The sequence below is a fragment of the Mirounga angustirostris genome, unplaced genomic scaffold, assembly GCF_029215605.1.
Source record: "Mirounga angustirostris isolate CCGP_5_RB_7025 unplaced genomic scaffold, mMirAng1.0.hap1 SCAF_7, whole genome shotgun sequence".
Classification (NCBI taxonomy): domain Eukaryota; kingdom Metazoa; phylum Chordata; class Mammalia; order Carnivora; family Phocidae; genus Mirounga; species Mirounga angustirostris.
The window spans coordinates 115,943,764-115,964,740 of NW_026991715.1; the positions used below are offsets into that span (position 1 = coordinate 115,943,764).

Sequence of the window (20,977 nt, forward strand, 5' to 3'; positions counted from 1 at the left end):
AGATAGCAATTGGACAAATTACTGAGCAGCTAGTAAACCGGGAAAGTGTAAATCTGACACAGTTCGAATACTCTGATAAATTGAATGCTTTGCCTTTAAGGGACATTAATCATATACCGGATGTCGGGGTGGATAAGAAATGTCAAAGACAAGCCTACAGGTGAACGAGCGGGAAAGCCGAACTTCCATGACGCAGGTGACAAGTGTCCAGTAGAGACCGGTGTCTGCTCTCCCGCACCTCGGCCTCTCATCTAAGAAGACGGGCATGAACGGCCAGCCCGTCCCGCATTTCGTGATACCTACAGCTGAAGCTCGCCACCGCTACCCACCAGCTTTTTGCGGAGCCGTCTGCAGCTGGAACCGTGCTGGGAGAGCAGCGGGGCGGAGCTAGTTTTGCGCAGGCTCTGTGTGGGCGGAAAGGGCCGTCAGATTGCGCCTGCGCTCTCGTCAACCTTGCTCCGTTTCCGCGGTCGGAATACCAGACTGGGGATCCGGGCGGGATGGTGTTGCGATGTCAGGTAAGGGTGGGGCGCCCTCACAGGTGCATCTGCCCCCTTTCCTTCCTCCCTCCACGGACCCGGCCCTGCTCAGCCGGATCCTCGTCGCAGCCACCTTAGTCGAGTCTTTCGTCCGGTGCCGCGCCCACTACCACCAGTGTTGCCCCTCCGGGCTGCGGAGGCTTTACTTCGGCTGCCCGAAGGAAGGTCAAGTTCTCTCCGCGAACTCTTGGTCTCCGAGGTGACGGCGTCACAGGTTTCTAAAGGCACCCTCGACTTCGCCCCCATGCTTCTATAATTATACGTTTTGGCAAAGACAGTTTTCAAGTTCATGCATTTAACTAAGAGTTCTTGTGGAAAAAGGTGCTTCATATATGCATTTGCAAACCCTTGATTATTTCCAAACCTCTAATTTGCACACTGGGACAGGTGGGTTATTTAATTGGTCGGATTTCTTAGATACCAGGCTGACGGCATAGGTTTGTCCTAGGAAATACCAGTTTAACCTGTATATCAAACCCACCTGCCTTTACAGAGTCAGGGTTTGTATGTTGCATAACTTAATCCTTGGCAGCTGGGTTCGATGTAATGTGGACTGAAATCAAGGGTCATATGACAAGCGTGAAAGACGTGTCTCATTTTTTTTGGTTATATGGAATTTATCTCTTGACTCAGACATCAGTTCACTGCTTAAGTGTTTATAAAAGATGCTATAATTTTAATGTCAAATAAAGGACAACTTAATGGTTTTTAAGAAGATACCGTTAGGGTTTTGTTGTGGCAGGCTTACATTCATAAAACCGAAAAGCATTTGGAAATTAATCTGAATTGTGCTTAAAACAAAGAGTTTTCAAAATTTGAACTTGTAATTATACTAACATTTTTTTGGGTGATTTAATTATTTCTAATTTATAAAATTTGTCTTTGATTAAAGTAATTGGAAAGAAAAGCTCACCGAGACAGAAAAGGTCTATTACTGTTACTGTTAAAGGCATTTCCTCTCCTTTTCAGGTTGAAGTGTTGTATTTTGCAAAAAGTGCTGAGATAGCAGGAATTCGCTCGGAGACCATTTCTGTGCCACAGGAAATAAAAGCATTGCAGCTGTGGAATGAGATAGAAGCACGACATCCTGGGTAGTTAAAAATTTGTAGAATGCATATGATTAGCACTTTTTAACATTGAAAAATGTGTAAATGATTAGAGAAAAAAAGCTAATTTTTATTTCCATGCTTAATGTCAAAAAGGGTCAGTAGACGTGTTTTTCTGGAACTGCTAATAAATTCTGGTATCTAAAAATGCACAATTTCTTAAAGAAAGCTAAAGATAATTTACTAATAACCACAGAGAGCTGGAATACTGCCAAAGGGACATGAATATATTTGCTTTTATAATTTATAAAATACTGAAAATGTGGGTTCTGCATTTTTATAACATTACATGGGATTGTTACAAATTAGGTTGAAAACTTATGCTTTAGTTTTATGTCCTGCCCCTTCTTTAGAGAACTCAAAATAGAAATTTCTAAGATTAAAAGAAAAGTGAAAGCTCACAAACTGTAGCTACTGCTGAATCGAGTTTTCATAGTATTTCATTTTTTTCTGGTTCTTAAAAATCTGTAATTTACTGCTTTTGTTCCTACCTCAGGTCCTTTTTCGCAATGAAGTATAATTATGGCTTATTTGAAGGAGTTCCAGGAATTTTAATTGTGTCACTTAAGTCTGTATAGATTTTTTTTTTTTTAAGATTTTATTTATTTGAGAGAGAGACAGAGATAGCGAGAGAGAGCACAGGTGGGGAGGAGAGGGAGAAGCAGGCTCCCCACTGAGCAGGGAGCCTGACATGGGGCTCAGTCCCAGGACCCCGGGATCATGACCTGAGCCGAAGGCAGACGCTTAACTGACTGAGCCACCCAGGCGCCCCTGTATAGATTTTTAAACTGGGAAGTCCTAGTGCATTGTAAAAGATATTCCACAATGTAGGTTTAATGGGAAAACTGTTTCTTGATTTCATCTTTTAAGTTTCTTTTTTTCTTTTCTTTTTTTTTTCCCCAAGAACATGGGGAAGGGGCAGAGGGGGAGGGAAAGAGAATCTTAGGCAGGCTTTGCACCCAACGTGGAGCCCAACTCGAAGCTCGATTTCACGACCCCGAGATCATGACTTGAGTGGAAATCAAGAGTTGGGCGCTTAACTGACTGAGCCACCCAGGTGCCCCTTTGAGTTGCTCTTAAAGTGCCCTGATAATTGATGAAATGGGATGTGGCCTTGGTCCTGCTTTATCTTTAACCTTTTACCTGTTGGGAGACACTGGTTTTGTGGGAAAATTCTGAGATACACTTAGTATACTTGTGTACTGAGATCTCCTGGGGAGGGCATGTACTGATTAGGAAATCTCTCTTTTTTTTTTCTTGACCTGGTCTGAATGTTGTGTGATCTAGTTTTTTTTTTTTGCTGGGGTTGGGTGGTTGTTTAAATCCCTGAGACACAACACTCATTAAAGAGTTGTTAGCAGTTTACTGTTTTCTTTGTGGTGAATAAGTATGTTCTTCAGGGGATATGTACTTTCGCTGCAGAATATGAATTGGTTTAATTAGTAACTGCAGGTGGTGCTTCATGAAGTAATATTTAATGTGATATTTTTAGTTGCAGCTGAAGAGATTTGAGGTCTAACACAACATTGATACTTCTAATTATACTTTTTTCCCTTCAGATTGGCTGATGTCAGAAATCAGGTGATATTTGCTGTCCGTCAAGAATATGTCGAGCTTGGAGATCAAGTCCTCCAGCTTCGGTCGGGAGACGAAATTGCCATTATCCCCCCCATTAGTGGAGGGTAGTGCTCATGAGCCACTTGGGTGTGTGAGATATGTTTTTTTTAACCAATTTTGTGGAAAAGGATCACATAGATGATAACTTGTATATGATTTGCTTTAAGTATATACTTTTCGTAAGTCTGTGCCAGTAAAGAGTTGCTGCTATAATAGTTGATAGACTTATACATATATAAGTAGACAGACTTATACATATCTGTGTATCATCTCAACGTCTGTTCTCTTGTAAGCAGTTTAATTTTATGTCAGTTTGACATGTTCATTCTCTCCACTTGAAATGGTTTATTGAAATTATGTGTCAGGTACAGTGTTGGATGCTGGAGTATTAATATTCCTATTTTGCGGGAAGGAAAACTGAAATTCAGAGAAGTTAAAAGACTTGTCTATGATCACATAGCTAATAAATGGCAGAGCCAACATTTGAATTCAGATTATTGGATTCTCTGTACTTTTTCACAAATACATTTATTTATTTATTTATTTAATTTTTTTTTTTTTAAGATTTTATTTATTTATTTGACGGAGAGAGAGATAGTGAGAGCAGGAACACAAGCAGGGGGAGTGGGAGAGTGAGAGGCAGGCTTCCTGCCGAGCAGGGAGCCCGATGTGGGACTCGATCCCAGGACCCTGGGATCATGACCTGAGCCGAAGGCAGACGCTTAACGACTGAGCCACCCAGGCGCCCTCACAAATACGTTTATTAATACAGGATAATAGCTCTCCTGGGTACAGAGAAATGTAGAAAGATTGCATAGTCAGGAAGTAAAAAGATCACTGTGCCTAACAAGAAAGCTTACCATTTTCCAGGTGTAAAGAAACAGCTTTATTATTATAGTTGTGTTGCAGGTAGCTCTAGGACCCAATGCATCTTCCCAAACAGCATAGTCTTTATCTAAGTAGGATGATGCATAAGAATATCTCTTAGTGTAGTCTGGAGAGACAGAATGAGGCTTAATTTATTGACAGTTGAAGAGCAAATAATGTAGAAATTAATGATTATCCCTAATTAAAAGTTTTTGGTAAGTTAGGAATGAAAAAAACCCCTTTCTTAATGTGATAGGGCTTTTCTCCAAAATCAAGAGTAAATACCATACTCAATGGCAAAACCTTGGTTTCAGTAAAGAAAGGAACATACCAAGGATGCCAGTTTATTTTTTTCACCTATTTTTTTCCTCTACTCTGCTGGAGGGCAGTGCCCCCAAAAGTGAAGAATATATATTGCAAAGCAAGTTACGGTAAAGACTGGATCTTTCTTAGTCCCACTATTTGGAAATAATAGAATTTCTTGTCATATTTTTCTCAGTTTTACTGGGAAACTGGTAACCATATCACCACCATGATTTTAGAAAAATGCCATTTTCTTGAGTTTGGAATTTATTCAGAAAATAGTATGCTGCCATTAAAGGGGTGTGTGTGTGTGTGAGAGAGAGAGAGAGAGAGAAAGAGATTAAAGGTGTTCTTTGGAAAGCTTAGGAAGATTACTCAAACAGCATTATGTATTGTTTGAAGGTGTTTGACAGGATTTGTATCATGGGGTTTTTAGAATCCATGTCCCTATAGAATCAAGTTGTAGGAATTTGGTATGGTTCCAAGTTCATAGAGCATAGACCATGTTTGGGTTACCTATAAGTTCTTGTAAGAAGCTCAGGTGGCATGTACAGAAGGTTGAAACATCTTAGAATCCAGTGGAATGTGAATGTTTGTGCTTTTCTTTTCAGTAGCTGGAAGTATAGGGAAAAGAACATTGGATTTAGTGGGAGTCCCTGACTGGAGTCACCTTGAATGGAGTCCTCAACTCCTCTGAGCCTTCTTTCTCAATGTGAATAAAATCCCTCAGGATTTATGATTATATCCAGACTCCTCATCCTGCAAAGCCCGACCTGCGTGCCCATTCTCAGCCCATCTGTTCCCTCCTTTGAACCCTGGGTTCCAGCGTCCCCTTAGATTCTGGAACACACCTTGGTCTTTCTTGTCCTAGAGGCTTTGCATTTGGCATTCTTTCTCTGCCTGGGGGCATTTTCCCGTTTCTTTACAGGACTGCTTGCTTATCTTTCAGGTCTCACTTCTAAATACTCTCTCTTGAGAAAGGCTTTCCCTGATGCTCTTACACAGCCCTTCTTCCCCAGCACCCATGTTCTGTCTCAGAACCCTGTTTATGTTACCCCTGTATATAATTTTTCTCTCTTGCTTTGTTTCTCCATTCCTGTGTAGGTGCCCTGAGGGCAGGGCCAGGTTGTTTGTTCCCTGGTCCTTGTCTAGTGCATGGGGTTGGTCTCTTAGTGAGTATGTAATAGATGCTTGATGAATGAAATGAGAAATGCATGGCAAAGGGCTTTGTATGACATCTGGTGATAGGCACGCAGTTCATTTCCTTATTTCTTCAGTTACTTAACTGGATTATGTCCGGTTATAAAATGAGTCCAGTTCCTGTGGAGTCAGCATTGCTTTTGTTCTCCTTGTCTTCTTTTTGGATAAAGAAAAAGGCAGTTTGGGTGTGGTGCATGGAAATAGAGTGGTTAGAGGTGACATGCGTGTGGATGGAGTGTCGATGTCTGACCCACCCCATGATGGGAGAGAAGAGCCGCAATTCCAGAATTTGGAATAAAGTGGCACATGAGATGGATTACATTTTAAGTTGATCCTGTTAATGGTAAATTCCTTTTTATATTGTCCTTGATTCATTAGGAATATTTATAAACATGCTGGATTTTGCTAAAATTTTACACCTGCTTATTTTTATTATTCTTTCACATCTAATGTACAAAAAATATAAATTGAAAAATAGTCTGTAAGTTGGGTGTTTTGCCTCTAGTACCAATGTTAAGGTTTATTAATATCTTCTAGGGAAGAGCTGAAGGAAGTTGAAGAGTCAGCTAAAGAGATAATAAAATTCACCACTGAGAAGCTGTCCATAGATGAAGCCTCACAGTTGGTGATTTCTCCACTCTGTGGTGCAGTATCCCTGTTTGTAGGTGAGTTGTCATGTTCACAGCATCTGTTGACTGCATAAGACAAGAGAAATTAGCAAGTGTTTCCCATGCTCAGTGTTAATAGAGGATTTTAAGATACTGAGAACAGTAAGCCAAGATTACCCATGGTGGTGGGTAGAAATTTTTTTGGTTCTTATTTTGTTTTAGTAATCTTCAGATTAACTTATATTAAAGGCATTAAAAGAGTAGGATAAAAGTCATTACGAGCAGGGAGAATTCTGTATTTTCCAAATATTGAGGGGGAAAAATGATAGTGATACTAACTTAATGATAATCCTGGGAGCATAATGTTTCCCATATTGGTTTGTCCTATGAGTATTTTTGGTATGCTTGCCTAATCAGTGTCATTTTATTTCTATATCTTTGTGATAATTATTTTTTCTTTTTTTTTTAAAGATTTTATTTATTTGACAGAGAGAGAGAGAGCACAAGCAGGGGGAGCGGCAGGCAGAGGGGGCAGGCAGAGGGGGAGGGAGAAGCAGGCTCCCCAACTGAGCAGAGAGCCCTGTGTGGGACTCGATACCAGGACCCTGGGATCATGATTGAGCTGAAGGCAGACACTTAACTGAAGGCAGACGCTTAACTGACTCAGCTACCCAGGCACCTCTATTTTTAATTTTTCTAACCAGGTTTTTGTTCTTAGAAAATTTGAAAGCATTTTTTAGACAAATCGGTATGCTGCTTGTCTTTTAAAAAATAATCCTCTTTTCTATTAATGTGTTGTTTCTATTGTAAGGAAAAACCTTATTTTAATATTTTTCTTTTTCTTTCTTTCTTTTTTTTTAGGGACTACAAGAAATAACTTTGAAGGGAAAAAAGTCATTAGCTTAGAATATGAAGCATATCTCCCAATGGCAGAAAATGAAATCAGAAAGATCTGTAGTGACATTCGGCAGAAATGGCCAGTCAAACACATAGCAGTGTTTCATAGACTTGGGTATGATTTCCTTTAGCAATTTAAACGTTAATTGCAGTTGTTTTCCATCTTTGTACTGATTCTGATTCTGGAATCTTCCATAGGAATCCTGTATTACCATGAGAGGAAGGTTTGTGAGTGATGCTGGCAGACAGAGTGGAGACACTCTGGGTGTTACATTGTAACATTTGGAGAGTGGCTGATGCTGTAACAAAGTCCAAATGTGCCAAAACTCCAAGGCCCCCCCCCCCCCAGCACAGATGGTCTGTGCTAATGTGTGCTAAAGTCCTTAAGGCCTTTTAAAGAATTGTTTCATAGTCTGGACTCAGTTTGTATGACAAGTCTGTTAATAGATTTTTTTTTTTTATGTAAATGCCTTTGAAGGTCATTAAATTAATTTGTCTTTTCGTACCACTAAGAGTGGAGTTCCATGCTTTAAAAAGAATCCGGGAATAGAGACTCCATTCTGTTATTTTCCATTAGTTGCTATTTTATTATTAATAATTTTAATTTTATTAATTTTACCAATTCTATGATTATTTATTTCTGTTTAATATTTTAAATTCTACATTGTACTCACCATGCAGTAAGTTTGTGTCTCTAGGCATTATCTGGCACTGTGCCTTGTTTGAATCAGATAGAATCACTGAAAGGCCTTTTTCTCAGTGCCCATCAGACAGGTTTAATGGATCGATGCTAACAAATTAGCCACCACCTCAGCATCCCCTCTGCTGAATGCAATTTGGATCAATTACTGTTTTTTAACTAACCTGGAAGTTTATGTAAAACAGAACTGGATGTTTAGTTGTAAGAATGTTTTACTGGAATTTTTTTTTTTTTCATCTGTTTAGTAGATTCTTTAACTAGATTCAGAAGAAATGGCATTATTTTTTCTTCATTTTTGTTAAAGCTTAGTTCCAGTGTCAGAAGCAAGCATTATCATCGCTGTGTCCTCAGCCCATAGGGCCGCATCCCTCCAAGCTGTGAGCTATGCCATTGATACTTTAAAAGCCAAGGTGCCCATATGGAAAAAGGTAAGGAAATGTCTATTTTTGCCATTTGGACATGATTTTTCTCACAAATTTTTATTTTTATTTTTTAAATTTTATTTTATTATGTTAGTACCATACATTACATCATTAGTTTTTGATGTAGTGTTCCACGATTCATTGTTTGCATATAACACCCAGTGCTCCATGCAGAACGTGCCCTCTTTAATACCCATCACCAGGCTAACCCATCCTCCCACCCCCCTCCCCTCTAGAACCCTCAGTTTGTTTTTCAGAGTCCATTGTCTCTCATGGTTCGTCTCCCCCTCCGATTTCCCCCCTTCATTTTTCCCTTCCTACTATCTTCTTCTTCTTTTTTTTTTTTAACATATAATGTATTATTTGTTTCAGAGGTACAGGTCTGTGATTCATCAGTCTTACACAATTCACAGCACTCACCATAGCACATACCCTCCCCAATGTCCATCACCCAGCCACCCCATCCCTCCCACCCCCCACCACTCCAGCAACCCTCAGTTTGTTTCCTGAGATTAAGAATTCCTCATATCAGTGAGGTCATATGATACATGTCTTTCTCTGATTGACTTATTTCGCTTAGCATAATACCCTCTAGTTCCATCCACGTCATTGCAAATGGCAAGATTATAGTTTTTGTTTTTTGTGTGTGTTTTTTTTTTTTTGATGGCTGCATAATATTCCATTATATATATACACACACCACATCTTCTTTATCCATTCCTCTGTTGATGGACATCTTGGCTCTTTCCATAGTTTGGCTATTGTAGACATTGCTGCTATAAACATTAGGGTGCACGTACCCCTTTGGATCACTACATTTGTATCTTTGGGGTAAATACTCAGTAGTGCAATTGCTGGGTCATAGGGTGTCTCTATTTTCAACTTTTTGAGGAACCTCCATACTGTTTTTTAGAGTGGCTGCACCAGCTTGCATTCCCACCAACAGTGTAGGAAGAAGGTTCCCCTTTCTCTGCATCCTCACCAACATCTGTCATTTCCTGACTTGTTAATTTTAGCCATTCTGAGTGGCATAAGGTGGTATCTCTTTGAGGTTTTGATTTGGATTTCTCTGATGCCGTTTCTCACAAATTTTTAAAAGACAAGGAATAAGATTATATACAGATCTTGTATTCATGGGTCTTCCCTAACTCTATAGAATCATGTTTATTTGTGGAATAGGGTGTTTATGTAATGTTTCCTTTCCAGGGTTTGTTAAACATGAAAAGTACATGCCCCAAAGAATGCATGGCACAGATTAGGTCTCAATAGATAGTAACAACTAGAATTCCTAGTCGGGACTGGTCCCATTGGTTCATATATGAATTCATTTTCTTTGGATTAGAATTCCTTTGAATTTCTTTTGGAGAGTGGGAATAATTCATGGCTATTTAGGCAATAGCTAAAACAGAGATTTCTGGGGGCGCCTGGGTGGCTCAGTTGGTTAAGCGACTGCCTTCGGCTCAGGTCATGATCCTGGAGTCCCGGGATCGAGTCCCGCATCGGGCTCCCTGCTTGGCGGGAAGTCTGCTTCTCCCTCTTCCGCTCCTCCCTCTTGTGCTCTCTGTCTCTCTCACTCTCTCTCTCAAATAAATAAATAAAATCTTTAAAAAAACCAAAAAAAACCCAGATTTCTGAAGGCAAAAGAGCAAAGAACTTCTTTTTAGGAAAAGAAAAGGGTGGGGTATTGCCTCCGGAGAAATTGCATAGTGAGTGGATTTTTAAAATGTAAATAGGAAATTCTAGCTCATTTTCTGTCAACACATCAAACCAATCAAGAAGAGCAAATCTCTGGTTAAAGAGGACATTCTGAAGGGATGAAAAGACCCAACTCCCTAATTTCTTCCCTGGTGTAGTAACAACAGTGGGATTATTCTGAATTCTCAAACTTCTGATTGCACTTAAGAGCGTAGAATTGCCTACAACATTTTGGCTGGTGGCAAAGCTGAGGAATGAATTAGCCGCTCAGATCAGAAGGCCAGAGCAGAGGACCAGAGGGTGAGTCTTTCCTAGGAGGCTACCACCTCAGTCAGTGGTGGAGACAAGCAAATGTGGGACTCTGACCCAGGGCCTGTGAAATTCAGTGACCCTATTTTCTGAATAAAAACTGAAACCCATTCTTATAAGGGGATACTTTGGGATTTGAAGATAGGATATGTGAGAGAAAACTGTCCTGGTGCTTAGTGAAGCTCAGATAGATGGTGGCTTTGCTATGAACAAAGCTCCCACAATTTTGATGGGCTACATGAGGCCGTTTCCTGAATAGAGTGCAGTAGGAAGAGCATTGTACATTGAGTTGTGAGCTCGGGTGGCAGAGGTAGTTTTCTTTACCAGGGAGGAAGAAGGGACAGCCAGCTGACAGAAAGTAGATGAGAGGGTAGACCTCCAGAATAAGAAAGTGGGCAGGAGTTAGGGCATCATCTCATTTTTATACTTGGAGGACTAGCTGAGCTTTCTATTTACTTTTCTGTGTGTGGAGGGTGAGAAGGGTATACAGGTGTTCAGAGGAAAGTCGAATTTGGATTTCTGTCCCTCAGGAATAGATATGACAGGAGAGTGAGAAGAAAAAGTGATACATTCTTGTTCCCCTCCCTTCCAAGAAGTATCTAAATTCTTGTGGGGTTCTAGTCCCACCTGTGCTTTGAGATCATTAGTGATCTAGGCAAGGTGTAGGCGGATAGGTGGGGCACACACTCACAGTTGTTGGTAGGGTGCAGCCCAAACCTACTTAGGACCTTCTGTGGGTGGTCACTTAATTTCACACCTAGTGGAAATACCCCTTCTGCCTACGGAAAAACATATTTAGAAATGTTGAAGTAGTAGATGTGTTTGGAAAGAAAAAAAATGTTTACAACTAATGATCTTCCATTTTCCCGGCATGAACTTGCTCAGGCTGTCTCCCGACATGGTCCCGAATGGAATTGTTTATTCCATTCTGTGGTTGTACCTTGTCTTGTTAGATCTTCTTGTCTATTGTTTCTCCCACTGGATTGGGAGTCCTTAAGTGTAGGCAACATGTTTATTCATTTTTCTACTCTTAGTGCCTCATACAAATGTTTGTTGGATTGTTAGAAGAGTAGCAGATTTAAACAGATGTGATATTCATTTGCCTGAATTATTCAGAGGTAGTTGAATTTTTAAGCCACTCTGTTTTGAATACCTGTTATGGTTCTGTTTTTCAGGAAATGTATGAAGAATCATCATCATCTTGGAAAAGAAACAAAGAATGCTTTTGGACAACCAGTGATTAAGTCACACATTTTTTAAAGAATACTAAAATTAAATTTGGTAAACCTCTGTCTTTAACCATATTTTGATTTTTCTTTCCCAGAAGTTAGGATGGTTTAATGAAGTACAGTCTCTTATGTTACACCAGTACAATGTGACAAAAGGGAGACAAAAAGCAAGTGGGTGTTCAGGATGAGGGCTTATGCAGGAACCGGAGATAGAGGAGAGGCTTTAGGGAAAAAGCGGGAGAGTAATTGAAATGTGAGGGGAGATGTTGGTGGTAGACATACTCTTCCATGAAGTAGGAATTTCAGATTACATAATGTTTTAAGTGTTTTTCAATGAGAAGCAAAATGAAAAGGATTTTATTTTCTTTGAAGGTAATAGTAGATGGTCAATGAATGAAGTACTTTATGATTTTATGGGTGGTTTTGTCCTTTGAATATGATATTAGAGTCACAATATATTTCAGTTTGTTGTGAGAAGTAGTGGTCAAGAAGCCAGTACTTTGAGTCTTGATCTCCAATCCCTGAGCGAACCTATTGGAGAATTTGCAAACGGATTCCTGGATGTCTTTCCATTTTCCACTGCCACATCTCTCATCCAAGCCAGTAGTGCATGTCTCTTGGACTGCTGCTCTGGCCTGACAGTCCCCTGCTGCTGTTCTGCCTCCCGCTGAGTCACTGCATCCTCCTTGGAACCTTCTGAGAGCCAGTCCCATCCTAGAACCCCCACTGTCCTCTCCGTGGCCCACAGTCTGTGATTGGGCTCCCCCCTGCTCCTCGCTTGCTCCAGGCACCCCTGCTTTGCTGTGGCTGGTCTGCAACAAGCTTAGTTTGTCGTAGGGCCCTTACTTGTTCCTTTATCTAGAATGCTCTTCCTCCAGGTATTCCCACAGTCTGCTTCTTCACTTTATTTCAATCCCCAGTTACATGTTATCTCCTCAGAGAGCCTTCTCTGGCTATCCTATTTCAAACTGGAGTCCTGGTCCCTTACTCTGCTTTCTGCCTTGTTGTGGCCCTTAATGCTACCTGATGGACTGTATCTGTTAGTTTTCTCCATCACTGGACTCTAGACTTCCTGAGGTCAGGGGATCTCTGTCAAATGTCCCCACCACTACCATGGACTGGAAAATGCTGTTGGTGTTAAGTATTGTGCCCCAGATTAAACACACCTGGCACATGTGTAGCTGTTGTGTGAAGGTATCTGGCTGAATGCATGAGTGGGTGGGTTTCCGCTCTGCTCCTGTACTCTGCCGTCTGCAGAGCGCAGAAGTTGTGAGAGGTCTCTTGAGGCGGGAGTGATCTGTGATGTAGTTAGTAGCTGACCCGGCAGAGGGCAGCAGAGCCAGGGCTACAGTAAGAGCAGCTTGAGTCCGCTGTTTAGTCTGTTCCTTTTCTTTTGCAAAGAACCAAACTTTCAGTTTAGTTAGCCTTTTTCTTTAAGTTAGGGTTGGAGTGGTTCTTAGATGAACAGTAGTGTCTGGCTTTGAGGAAGATTATTTCCAGGGCCTAATTGGTACCTGAATTTAAAATATTGAGGGGTTATGATAGGATGAGGATGGAATTTTTAAAAATGCTGTTTATAGTTTTTAAAAAGTGATGTAGAATAAGTAGGAGGAATTTTAAAAAATGAGTAAATATAAAATTTTCCAATTTGGGACAAAGTGGTAGCCTTAAAATATAGATCTGTTCTGTGACAAACCTCATGTTCTTTTTCTTCATAGTTGTATTTTAGTGTACGGTACATACCAGACACACTCACTGGTGGTAGTCCCGTGGTAAGCCGCCCTGACAGCTTGGTTCACCAGAACTGAGATGGGCAAGGTTGAGGAAAGCGTTTGAGAGGTCACCTGATCTGGGAATGGGACACGCTTGTGCATCGATGTAGATGGAAGCATGTGCCACCCAACCTTTGCATTAATGTGCCGTCTCTACAGTGAAGGCCAGTCGGTAAGCTTGCTCTGTATCTTTCCTAACACATAATAACTTCAGCATATTTAATCCTTAAAATGTTTAAACCCTCCTGCTTACTACTAAACCTTAAAAAAAAAAAACCAAACAAACAACTTCAGATGACTGCTTAGGCAAGTTGCAACAGTTGGCCAACGTTTTTTCCTCTCTCTTCCAAGCACACATTTTATTTCACGTGAGAAGTTGTGCTTTAGAGCAGTGCTTCTCAGACTTTACTATGTAATGTAATATGAGTCATCTGGGGATCTTGCTAAACTTCCCACTGGCGTTCAGTAGTTCTGGATGGCACTGAGACGCATTTTGTAATAGGCTCCAGGTGATGCAATGCTGCCTATCTGTGGACACACATTGCGAGGCAAGGTTTTACACCTAGTCCTTAAACCATGAAGGTAGTTTAAGGTTCTTACAGAACATCCTGTGGTCACTGCTAGTAATTTAAGAGATTAGTTACATCCTTCCAATTCTTACTTTGCTTCAGAACACGTTCAAGACTCCATCAGAGTGTGTAAGATAAATACAGTGAAATAAATATACGAGCCATAAAATTAAAAGTCCAAAGTAATAGAACTTTATTTTCAAAGCTATTTTAATTATAATAATGTGGTATAAAGAGTGTTTACAGTTAAATAACACTTTTGCTTGATTCTCATATTTGAGTTTTTCTCATATGAATGTTGATTACTTTTCCAATTCGATTTGTTTCTCAGAAATGAATTGTACAATTAGATGAACATGCATACATTTTTATATTTTTTGTGGAGAGAAAAAAGGCAAAAACCAGTTAATTACATCTTAAAGATTTATACTTTACATGAAGGAAAATATCCAAGACAGTTTCTCTTTAAAAAATATACAATTCTAACATAGTTGTGCAATATATACATTTTTGACTTTGCCAAAATCCAGTACAGATGAAACCATCTTTTTGTATTTACATATGGCTACATTTTCATTAAGGTTCAAAGACGTGGTTAACATTTTTATTTCAAATTTTACCCTCATGTTTATCTTTTACCTTTAGATGTTTAGCCTTTCAAATTGTTTATAATGGGTATGCTTAATGTACATGAGGGGCATAATCCCGAAAAGTCATGGGTACAGGTATTTTCTGTGTGCAAACTGAAATACCAAAGATGGGCCAGGGAGCTCAGTTTGAGGGATCCTGCTTTCTGTTTAATGTCTTGAGATTTTTAATATATTAACTTATAGCTGCATATCAGAATAGATAAATACATTATAAAATTATACCTTTACAATAGCTTTTAGTATAATCACTTGTGTGATTATGATAAATTGGTTTTAGTTTTCATTTCACAGTTAATAGATAACTTCTATTTTATAAAAAGAACACTGCCAGCTAGAAAAAATTTCTTTCTAGTTGGGGAGTTCTTTTGCTGCTAAAATGAATGATGCACCATTTCAAGTCTTAAGGCAGCTTCCTCACAAACTATTTTACTATTTTCTAAATGGCTTATGTGGCAGCCATGCACAAAGCAACTGTTTTTAATCACATTCTACAGATCTTGTCTATATACCATTTATGAAATGGAAACTTTAAGATGGTATCTCTTAAGCCCCATATTATACTTACTTTTAAAACAAAAGTGTGGCTGAATAGGAATACATAACTGTTTATTTCAAGCAGTGGGTTTTGTTTTAATTTCTTGGAAAAATCCTTGCCTTTGCTTAAAAGTGCTTGAGAAATACTAGAGCCCTGCCTCAAATTTTGATCTGATGATGGAAGTTGTGTATTTATATTAGGCCACTTGCTCTTAGTGTATTGGGGTTCTCAATTGGGTGATTTTGCCTCCCAGGAGGCGTGATACAATGTCTGGAGATATTTTTTGATTGTCACATCTTGGGGCAGAGGATGCTCCATGCCAGGGATGCTAAACATCCTACAAGGCACAGGACAGTCCCCTGCAAGAATGCATTACCTGGCCCCTCACGTCAGTAGTGCCCAGGCTGAGAAACCCTGCCCTAGGGTAATAAATGGTACAGAGACAAGTGGCTAAGTTTTTAGTTTGTAGTAACCCAGCTACTTCATGGAGACAATGCTGCCAAGGTAGATTACCTAAGCCACGGCTTGGCCAAGGCTCCCAAATTCACCGTGGGTTTTAGTGCTTCTGTAAGAAAGGAATGACCTGCTAGAATTCCTTGTGTAGCACCCTGAAGAACTAGTATGTATATGTGTACAGTAGTTAGATGGTTTATTAAATACTCTATCAACTTAGTGATGTTTTTCCTCTACTCTCAGAAGTTTTGGACTCAGAGTCCACACCGCTGTACTAAGAATTGGGCTCTAGCACATCTAGAGAATACCATGGTTTTGCTATAAACCCCTGACATTTTATGGCTAATTCCCCCCCCCCCCCCAGTTTTGCTTTGTCAAATACAAAATAAATCACTAAACAGTGTAGATAGCTTGAGATAGCTCACAGGAGTTGGGCCAGGAGGGCAGTCGGGACCAGATGCACACGGGCATATGCCTGTTTTCAAAGTCAGGTTTTTGGAGGATTGTTATTACAAGAAATCCAGATCATAGCCTTTTAAAGCTAAAAGCATTGCTGCTGAACTCCAACCCAGTCTTCCCATTTTCTAATGCAGACACTGCAGTGTATAGTCCCTTTGCCTTTCTCCCAGTCCCTTCTGGAGAATGTGTGGGCTCAGAAACAAAGTGCAGAAGGAGAAATGGGTGGTGTATCGCCAAGACAGTTCATTTACATCAGTGACTGGGATGCTCGTTAGAAAACAGACTAATGGGTTTCATCCCTGTCTGACCAAATAAATGTCTCAGGAGTTGGGACCAACAGGCTACCTAGGGATCAAACTTGCCCAGGTGGGAGTCATTCGTCTGGAAGCTTAAGTCCTCCAGCAACACAAACCCAGAGGGTATAACTGCTAATTTGGTGGTTTCCAATATCTCCTTGTAGTTTCTTGCAAATTCCCGTGTTTTTTTTTTTTTTTTTTTTTAACTGCCTGAAATTCCAACAATTAGAAATTCACTCTGGCTTATTTTTCTTACTTGTTTACCAATAAATGAAAATAGCTCCCTGGAGTTAAGGAGATTATTCACATAAGTATGTGAGATGATTTTTCGTCCTCATCCCTGGAGGTATGAGGGGAGCAGCTGCCCCCAAGGAATGGGGGACTGGGCCAAGGGCCAAGGGAAGGTGGTTAACTCTGGATGACTGGATGGGAAGTGCCTCAGGGAGCTTCTAGAAGATGGGGGCACCAGGAGGTGGGAGAGTGGCTTGGTCCGGAAGGAGGAAGGATGCCAAAGAAATTACTCATCTTCTGAAAATTCAAACTAGGTCCCTGCCAGCCAGTCAAGTTAGCAAGTTGGGCATCCTGAAGGAGAAAGGCAACTTCCTACTTCCTGTAGCATAGGCTGGGCCTCTAGCAGATAGGATTTTACCATAAACGTTGTGATATTATGGATTTTAAACAAAGTTTTGTGCTTTGGCCTCTAAATTACTACCCCCTCTCCACCCTTAAATGGAAGTTTTTTTCTCCAGAAAGCATACTCTGGGCTCCTACCAGGTATCCAGGCGTGTTTTGATAAGTACATCCTAGCAAACAAGGGACTGAGAAGGCAGCTGCAGGCTGACAACAGCAAATTTTACCCTACTTTATTAAGAAAATTATCACTTTAACTTCTGTGGCAGCTTTGGATGAGCAGCATAAGTTGAAAACCTGTGTTGTTTTCTCCCCATCAACATCAATAGCCAAGCTAATTCTGTGTCTATGTGAAGTCCTTCCACTTTTGTTGTTACTGTTTAAAAACAATCATTTTCAATGATTGGGGTTCCCCCTCCAATCTGAGAAAGGTTGTATTTTTCTTTAAGACTTCTCATGTTTGTAAGCATTTCATTTTTCTGACACAACGCACATTATAATGTAAACTCTGGACCAGCCAATGGAAAGATACCACTTTTCCTCCCATATAAAATAAGTCTTTTACCCTTTATACTCCTAGCCACCCCCCCCGCCCCAATTTCTTCTTTCCAAACTGACCTGCAGTTTTTGTAAAATATCAGGCTAGTTTACCTATTACACATAAAACACAAATTTAAAAAAAAAAAAATCCATTCATGCAAATTGCAGACCCAGGCTGCATGCTGCCCGGAGACTGGGGGGGGCGCTCAGCTGCTGAGTTCCGTGGTCTCGTCAATCTCATCTGCATTTTTGGACATTTTTTCATATTTTCTTTTGAAGAAGCCGAGCTGTAAGATGCGGGTGTAAACAGTTGACCACCCATGGGCTATTTTGTCATGGCGTCTTTGCCCCCGCCCTGGCCGCCCACTAGAGCACCTCTGGGACTCTCGGGGCTCTGGAGGGGGTGGTATGCACACTGTGACCTGGTGTCAGCTTTTCAGTGAGGAAATAGTACCCAGGGAGTTGAACTCAATTCTCAATTGCATCAAGTTAAATTTAAATTTTCCATGGTCTGCTTATTTGCAGCTGAACAAAACATTCAGGGGTCTGGATGGAAGGCAGGCTGAAAAAAAAAAATATAGGGACCAAGACCAAGGATCTAAAATCCTTACTGATTGTTTTCAAGGACATAAGTGAGAATTTGCAAATAAATTTGCATTTCCTTTTCTCTTACGATGGAGGAGGTACTATATAAAACTTAAGGCTACTGTTTGATAAGGAAATTCAAGACAGATGTCTTTAGGAGCCCCATGTTTTTAACCATCTGAGCCACCCAGGCGCCCCTTTAGGAGCCCCATGTTTTTAAATATGAAAAATTTTCTTACCTTCCATAAAACTGCAACCAGAGCTAATAACAAAAGGATTCCAGCAATTACACTTCCTACTATAACTCCAGTTGGAACTTCAGCTTTCTCATGGGGTTTCATTATCGTGATGGGAATCTGTAAATGTACACATGCAACAATTGAGTTAATTGTAGCACCCAGAGAAAGTGAGATGGTCTCGTCAAATTCTCTAATTTTATAAATGGTGGTCCAGAAAGGTGACGTGACTCACTCATGATCTCATTCCTAGCTAAATGTTGTGCAGTATAATTTCTAAAGAAAATGCTCCTGCAAAGTACAGGCAAGGAATACAAGTTTTCTAGTTTCCTCTGTTCTTAATTGTGTCTGTATTTAGTAGATACGTCACCTCGGACAACCTCAGATGCTTTATTTATGAAATAGGAACTTCGGTTTCTGGCACAGTTCCATCGTCAAGTGACAGCATTTGGAGTCCAGACTTGGAGAGGGGAGTCGAAAACCAAACAAATTAACAACCCCAGATCCCTTGTGATTAAGTAACAGCAGCTTTGTACTAGGATCCTAGGTAATTGCTTTCACTTAACTCACTCAAGTTATTTGATGTGGATTGTTAAAAAGTGGAAGTAACGGCTCAGGTTGACCTTTTCCGTGATAAACTGTCCTTGAGGCTATTTGTGATTCTTTATGTCTACTTCCTGGGAATCTTTGTGACTTTGTAATAGAATGGTTGCCCTAAGAGTTGTAATGATAAAACAGTATCATACATACATATATGTGTGTATATATATTTTTTATGTATATTTTTTTAATTGCAGAAAGAATCACTACCATTTCCTCCACAAAGTGTATTAAGAATATTAAGAGCTGCATTTTGGGGAAAACAAGTCGACAAAACCCAATTTATTGATTGATTTAACACTACATTACAGTGGCAGATGAGCCGTCACAGAATTTATGAGTTGGGCTGAACTTTGTCTTGCCTTTTGGTAATTATATTTCTTTTCATTTATATTTTCAAGAGCTAAAATAAGGTTTTACAATTTAGGAATAAAGTAACTAACTTAATGGCAGTCAAACCTTTACTTTCCATTCCAGAATTTCCCAGTCGGGTCCATGGATCCAAAGGGATCCATGAGTATAAAAATTTTTGTATCAGATTTTTAAATGGACTGGGATTCAAATAAATTTAAGAATCGCTCATCTACCTAAAGGGATATGCCAGTTTATTATCTGGATTCCAAATATTATTCAAAAAATTATCCAGATTATTTGGATTAAAAATGTATTTTCATGGACAAGGAATAGTTGGCCTTTGTTATTTATCAGTATTGACAAGAGAAAATCAAGAAAAAATCTAAAGCATTCATTAAAATTGTTAGATAAACGTATTGACAATTGAAATATTGCTTTCTGAAAAAAAGACCTCGGCAGATGTTCAGAGAGTCTGAACACTACATTTTTTAAAAATGAACTGCTAAAATACCTATAGTACTGCTAAGTTCGTAATACTTTGAATTTGAAGTCCACATTTCCTTTGGCTCCATTTCTGATTTTCCACATCCCAGCCTCTGAAGAGAGGGTGTGGGCCTTTGCTGAGGGTCGTAAGCCCAGGGCCGAACAGCATCCTTTCTTGGAATCCTTTCTCCTGGGACCAGAGTGGGCCACCAGTGCTGTGAGCCCTACTCTCAAGGATTGACAGAGGTCCAGAGTTCACAGGGCCATTGGCTTTTTAATGGCTACAACAGTGGACTGAGGCCAGCTGCCAGGCTGGTCTTGGGACAGAGTCTTAAGCTGGGGCTTCCAATTGTTAACAAAAGCATTGGGAGGAAAATGCTCAGCCAGCAGATTAGCTGAGCTTGGAAGTCCCACTATATCTAAATATGGCCTATTCGAACCAGAGGTTCACTGCAAAGGAAAGTTGTCCTGTGCCAGCCCTTGGAACAGTGAGCCTTTGTTTTCTCTGAAAGTACATTTCTTTGCAAGAGTTTTTTTTTTTTTTTTCTTCCAAATCAAGGGGAACATTCATAGTTTTCTAGAGTATAAGAACTAATGAATGGACACTTCACACAGTGCCGGTATCTAGCTATAAGGAATACTAAAAAAAACCCAACCCAAAACCCTCTAATAAATGCCTTAAGCCTACTTAAGCACTTCTCTTTAAACAATAAAATAAAATATATGATTCAAATAAGCCTGACTTGAATGTCATAGCCTGAGATGTAGACTGTGCTGTGAAAGCAAGGAGAAAGGAAGAGTGGCTTGAGGCCTGGATTAGGGAGCCACAGACAGCAGGAGCCCCTTTTGTTGTGCCTCGAAGTGGACTGTCCCTTCTGATCCAGCTTCGCCAACATGGGTTGGGGGCCGTGGGGGAGTGTGGAGGGCACGTATACCACTGAACTTTTTAGAGTAAAGTAGCAAACAACTTTGCCAATAAGCCTAACGTAATAAACCTCAGGTTTTTAGAGTTTCACTAAGAAACTTGTACAGATGTGTAGGTGAGAAGAACCACTATTCTTAAGTTTTCAGAAAGGAAGGCCTATCAGAGACTAGCGCCCGCTGGGGTGACAGGATGTGCTCACCGTGACTGTGTTTTCTTCGATCACATATATCTGAGGGTCATAGGTGTTGATTTCTGCAGATGCGGTCAGCTGTACGGTCTGGAAAGTTGACTGGAACATAAGAATAAATAGGTTTTATCCTAGCAGAAGTTCACACACACAACTTTGGCATGTTTATTATTTGTTTCCTTGTGGAAAATGACAAGAGCAAAGGGCTCCT

The 20,977-nt window shown here is 40.2% G+C and overlaps 2 protein-coding genes across 4 annotated transcripts in view; one reads left to right on the forward strand and one right to left on the reverse strand.

The window, feature by feature from the left end:
• The first annotated feature begins 437 nt into the window (after nucleotides 1-437).
• On the forward strand, nucleotides 438-15,690 carry MOCS2 (molybdenum cofactor synthesis 2). 3 transcript variants are annotated; one of them, XM_064596705.1, is made up of 8 exons: nucleotides 438-518; nucleotides 1,509-1,630; nucleotides 3,205-3,349; nucleotides 6,170-6,297; nucleotides 7,102-7,252; nucleotides 8,142-8,265; nucleotides 11,439-11,544; nucleotides 13,211-15,690. In XM_064596705.1, exons 3-7 carry the CDS (start codon nucleotides 3,252-3,254, stop codon nucleotides 11,505-11,507), a joined length of 570 nt encoding a protein of 189 aa, XP_064452775.1. In that variant the 5' UTR covers nucleotides 438-518; nucleotides 1,509-1,630; nucleotides 3,205-3,251; the 3' UTR covers nucleotides 11,508-11,544; nucleotides 13,211-15,690. The 3 variants fall into 3 exon arrangements, with proteins under 3 accessions (XP_064452775.1, XP_064452774.1, XP_045759491.1); XM_064596704.1 differs by lacking the exon at nucleotides 13,211-15,690 and having other exon boundaries at nucleotides 11,439-11,562; XM_045903535.3 differs by lacking the exons at nucleotides 438-518; nucleotides 13,211-15,690 and adding an exon at nucleotides 585-926 and having other exon boundaries at nucleotides 11,439-11,562.
• Nucleotides 15,691-16,390: 700 nt separating this feature from the next.
• ITGA2 (integrin subunit alpha 2) overlaps nucleotides 16,391-20,977 on the reverse strand; it is a 102,669-nt gene continuing 98,082 nt past the window's right edge. The window contains exons 28-30 of the mRNA XM_045903519.3: nucleotides 20,779-20,868; nucleotides 18,221-18,337; nucleotides 16,391-17,683 (exon numbers count right to left, since the gene is read on the reverse strand). Of these exons, the coding sequence (XP_045759475.1) occupies nucleotides 17,603-17,683; nucleotides 18,221-18,337; nucleotides 20,779-20,868 (288 nt within the window). The 3' untranslated portion in view covers nucleotides 16,391-17,602. The remainder of the gene's footprint in view (nucleotides 17,684-18,220; nucleotides 18,338-20,778; nucleotides 20,869-20,977) is intronic.

What these genes read in the sequence shown, in the direction of transcription:
- MOCS2 (XM_064596705.1), top strand. Translation starts at nt 3,252, where the DNA reads ATGTCGAGCTTGGAGATCAAGTCCTCCAGCTTCGGTCGGGAGACGAAA. An exon ending in AGTGCTCATGAGCCACTTGG is followed by an intron (nt 3,350 to 6,169) that starts GTGTGTGAGATA and finishes AATATCTTCTAG; the next exon opens with GGAAGAGCTGAAGGAAGTTG. An exon ending in GCAGTGTTTCATAGACTTGG is followed by an intron (nt 7,253 to 8,141) that starts GTATGATTTCCT and finishes TTTTTGTTAAAG; the next exon opens with CTTAGTTCCAGTGTCAGAAG.